The following is a 4,823-nucleotide window of genomic DNA, read 5'->3' as shown; positions in this document are numbered from 1 at the left end:
GAATATAAAAGGGTTTTATGCCTTCAAGAGTACAATTTTAGTCCAATCATTAGAATTCAACAACACTCACTACATAGGGCAGTATTTTTTAATTGCTAATGGATGTGCATAGGAAGAGACAAAAATATATCCTGCACAATGTGTGTAATGCAATAGAATTAATCCAGGTTATAATATATATAACACACACCAATGATCTCATACTTAATGTTTTTTAAAGCATAGTATCACCAAAATAAATGCTTAAATAAATGCTTAAAAGTAACTAGAAAAGGGGGAGTTGGGGATAAGTACATTTCACTTTTAAATAATATCAATTTAACTTATCAATACCACATCAAGAGAATATACATGGCGTGGAGCCTTTGTAAGGCAAAATATAGATATTCCGAGAACGAGGCCTACTCAATCAGTCGATGCATGCATGCAACGCAATTAATGGCTGAACATAAATTATGTACTTTAACTATGAGGCATACTGTTCAATCAAGTCATTGGTTCAAATCAATTATACTTTTTTAAGTTTGAAATGACAAATTGCATGACAATCTATTCTCAAGCAAACCGATAGCTTTTCCTATGTTATTCAGTCACCAGATATAAAATACTGGGCAGCAGTCTGAGGAGAATTAAGACTCACGAGGAGTATGCAACTTAACCTAAACTAAAAAAACATGCTAATCAGATTTCTCAGTGTAAGAAAACGGCATTCATTCTTATAGATATGACCCCATAACCCCATAGGTTGCCATGCTCTACTACACACAAATATATTTATACTTCCTAGACCTATAGCATAGAGATGGTGGGGTTAGCCACTAAACATGTCTGAACAAACAGAGAGAAATACAGAGAGCTCTAAAAGTTTTGGGACAGCAAAGTCCCAATTTTTCTGTTTTTTTGAAATGCTAAGGACTATGAGGTTAAAGTGTAGACGTTTGTTATACATAGTCCCCCCCCATTTTAGGGGACTAAAAGTAATGGGACAAATGTGTTGGATGCATTTGCTGTTTGTTTTGGTTGTGTTTCAGATTATTTTGTGCCCATGGTAGCATCCATTAATGTGGATGCTATCATGACTATGGATAATCCTGAATGAATTGTGAATAATGATGAGAAAGTAAGACACACAAATATATCGCCCCCCAAAATGCTAACCTCCCGTTATTCTAATGGTGAGAGCATGTCTTGGGGGGTAAAATATGTATTTCTCACTCATTCACGATTCAATGAGAATTATCCGTAATCATGGTAGCATTCACATTCATGTAGAAGTGTTTAGAAACGTATTATATTCTTATTTACAATAAAAGTGACTCCGAAATTGCACAATAATACACTATATACCATTCATCCCTATTGGGTACAAAATAATCTGATACACAACCAAAACAAACAAATGCATCCAACAAATTTGTAGAATCACAACCTTAATGTAGTCATTGCGTGCAATGAATATGGGACCAAATACTTCACTTTCTACAACTTTAATACACAAGTGAATTTGTCCCATTTGGTCTCCTAAAATGGGGGGACTATGTACAAAAAGTGTTTTAATTTCTAAACAGTTCACCCGATATGGATGAAAACACCCTGACAGTCTGCATCTTAACCACATACTCATTGTATCATTTAAAATCTAAAGTGCTGGAGTAGAGCCAAAACAACAACAAAAATCACTGTCCCAATACTTTTGGAGCTCACTGTAAAAGTCCCACAAAGCAGATAGCGACAAGAGTTTGCAGATATACATTACAGTTGAGATCACTTGCATATGAATAACTAACTTAAAAAGACACCACACAGTCCCACAAAGCAGATAGCGACAAGAGTTTGCAGATATACATTACAGTTGAGATCACTTGCATATGAATAACTAACTTAAAAAGACACCACACAATAAGTATCAAAAGGCAGAGTGCGTAAACAATATGAATAGATTAGAAAACAATTTAGAGACTAAGGGGAGAAAGTTTCCAGATGCATCTCACCCCACAGCCTGTTGGGTGAGGTCTAGAAAAGAAAGCAGAGGGGCAAGGGGATTGTTTTATCCTTTCCCTCCCTTTCCTTCAAGGTGAGGGCACTGTATGAGTTGAGTGGGACACCTCTGAAAAGTTGTGTACGTTCAATGCAAGGGGGGTTTGGTCAAACATATCAAGGCCTCCAGACAGAAAGAATGAGAAGCGACGACAGCGTCAGGGCTCAGGAAGACTTGCGCTCCAGCATGTAGTATCGATACATGATACCCACAACAACTGCAGCTATGGCAGGTATCAACCATGTGGTCCACCAGCTAGAGAAAGACAGAGAGCACTTAAACATTCAGCCAGGGAACAAACACAGCTCAGTGAAGAATGATTAGGAGACAGAATACTTCGTCAATGCAAATGGAATAATCAAATTCTTATCGCTTATGACTGACCTGGAGCCATCTCCTGTTGTAATGAATTCTTCCTGTGGGAGAATTTTTGTTGTTGTTGATAAAACAAAGTTCAAGAGTTAGCATTAGTAAAATAGGTGTTACATTATTATAAAACATTTTTACAGAACATTTACTTGAATACTTTACCTTTGTGCCGTCCTTCTTCCGGTCATCCTAAAAGACAGGGTGAAATAATAATTTACACACTTTTACGATCAGAATAAATCATGGCACAGATTATTTTTTTGTTCCATCATTAATCGAAAACTGTTTCAATGATTGAGAGTTCAACAGTTGAGAGAAAGCAATCACTGTACCATATGGAGCTCCCCAATGTAGTACTGGATAAGCAACTCTCTGGCATCTGTAGAGTGACCAACATCCTCGAAGCTCTCTGTGGCATCTGCACCTGCCTGCTCCACCAGAACCTCCTCTCCTCCTGGATGCTGGAAACACAGAAACAAGTGGTAGACTTAATTTCATCATGATCTGTCACTACCGACAGTTACTGCATGGTCAGAACTAGAAGCACAAGTATTTCGCTACACATCTGCTAACCATGTGTATGTGACAAATAAAATTTGATTTGAATGTAATCACAGACTACACAATTACAGTATAATGTCCTACATGACATGGATGGCTGGCTTATGCCGACCTAAATGTCAATATGATAAATGTGTTAATAAATAAAGCTCTGGACTCTTAATTATCTGATATCCTGAAATTATTATGTATTGGCATATTATAGGGATAGATTGCTTCATTAAAAATGGTTAAAGCTCCAATGTCAACTTTTTTGTTGGCAGGCTCACTCTTTGAAGGTAAACAAATCTTACAGTGTGGTGTTTCTTCACAAATACAGCCCTGATAATAACACATGAAAGAGGTCATGCCAAAGATACTTGTAACTAACCCCTTTAATCTTAACCTGAAATCCAGAACCTGTACCATTAGCAAAAATTGTTTAGCATGACATGGAGTGGAACGATAGCTAAACAGACTGGTACCCCTTGCTACTTTCATTGTGGTCATGCTGTGCCATTGGCATTGTATTTCGACTTATTTTCCCATTATACATGTAATAGATGGTGGGTTGCGCAACTTTAGGCGACTGACGTCTTGTAACCCGCCCTAGCTACTTTTGTAACCTTTGCCAAGTGGACTAAAGTCCCACTGTGGTAGTTATAGCTACAGTAAGAGGACCAGGCAAGTGTGAACTACCTATCGAACAATTCGTGACAAAATGTTACAAAATTATTTTGGGCCAATTAAGCTAGCAAACTAGTTACGTGAGCTAGCTAGCGCTACGCTAGGTATGTTCCATAATAATGCATATCCAGTCCAGGTGCAACATTACACCGTCTGTTAATATTATTGGGAATATGCAGGTAGACACAGATAGCATACACAGTTAAATTAGCCACATTAACCAGCAAAACACACACTAGCCAAAATAGCAAATGCTATTGCTGGCAAGCTGCCTCCCTCAGCATGTGTTGACTGAGCGTTAGATAAATAACGTTCGGATATGGTAGCTAGCTAGAAAGACCCAGACCTTCACATATGTGCATTGTTAAGTAGATAGACAACTATCTAGCTAGACGTTTGGTTGGCGAGAACCTAAATTAATTTGAAACCAGGCAACGGAGACCAATATTCCAGCTGACGTTAGCTAGTAACGTTAGTGTCGTAGCTAATGCTATTCAGCTAACGTTAGCAAGGGTGGTATTTTGATCATACCTCCGCCAAGAAACTGGTGATGTTATACACTTTATCGTGGACGATAAGCCATGTGTCCTTGCTCATATTATGAGCTTTTATTTCTTCCAATGTGTAGTATTTTACATCGCTCTCTGTTGTCTTTTCTGCGGTGTGATTCACATCCCCCATGCTGTTAGCAGCACCATTTGTGTTGATCATGTTCTCGTTCATTTCCTCGCCCATTATCTATTTTAACACTATTTGCCTAGCTAGCTAAGTCCCTCAGTTACACTTTGATTATCCAACGTTGAATCGTATGCTGTAGAGTTTATAAGACAGCATGAAGGTTCGTGTATCCAATGTGGACTGCCTTAGCAATGCATACGCCCGAGTTTCGTAGGAAAAGCCAGTTTCCCCTTTGCAACCGGCATATCGTTACATCAGCAGACATGCGGAAAGAACCAATGATTTCATTCCGGTGTCACCTTCCAATGAACATGTATTGACTTTTAGACAATTAACCAATGAAAGGAAACATTGTAGAATTGTAACCAATCACAGGTGACCTTTAGATGATCATGAGACCTCGTCATTTAGCATGTTCATGGAAGAGTTAGATGAAGTATTTTACATTACTCACATATCAAATCAGTTGCTCCTTTGAAATGTCATTGGATTTGGCTAATGATCAATGCAA

At 38.2% G+C, this 4,823-nt stretch overlaps 1 protein-coding gene across 1 annotated transcript; it reads right to left on the bottom strand.

Annotated features, from left to right (window-relative positions):
* Positions 1 to 4,589, bottom strand: LOC139411452 (cytochrome b5-like). Its single transcript, XM_071157847.1, has 5 exons — positions 4,166 to 4,589; positions 2,740 to 2,868; positions 2,570 to 2,596; positions 2,423 to 2,454; positions 1 to 2,293 (listed from the first exon to the last, which is right to left on the bottom strand). The coding sequence occupies exons 1-5, from the start codon at positions 4,367 to 4,369 to the stop codon at positions 2,203 to 2,205; spliced, it is 483 nt and encodes a 160-aa protein (XP_071013948.1). The 5' UTR covers positions 4,370 to 4,589; the 3' UTR covers positions 1 to 2,202.
* Positions 4,590 to 4,823: the final 234 nt, after the last annotated feature.

The sequence above is a fragment of the Oncorhynchus clarkii genome, chromosome 6 (assembly GCF_045791955.1).
Source record: "Oncorhynchus clarkii lewisi isolate Uvic-CL-2024 chromosome 6, UVic_Ocla_1.0, whole genome shotgun sequence".
NCBI lineage: Eukaryota > Metazoa > Chordata > Actinopteri > Salmoniformes > Salmonidae > Oncorhynchus > Oncorhynchus clarkii.
Note: the sequence above shows the minus strand (reverse complement) of the source record. Positions and strands in the feature narration are given on the sequence as shown.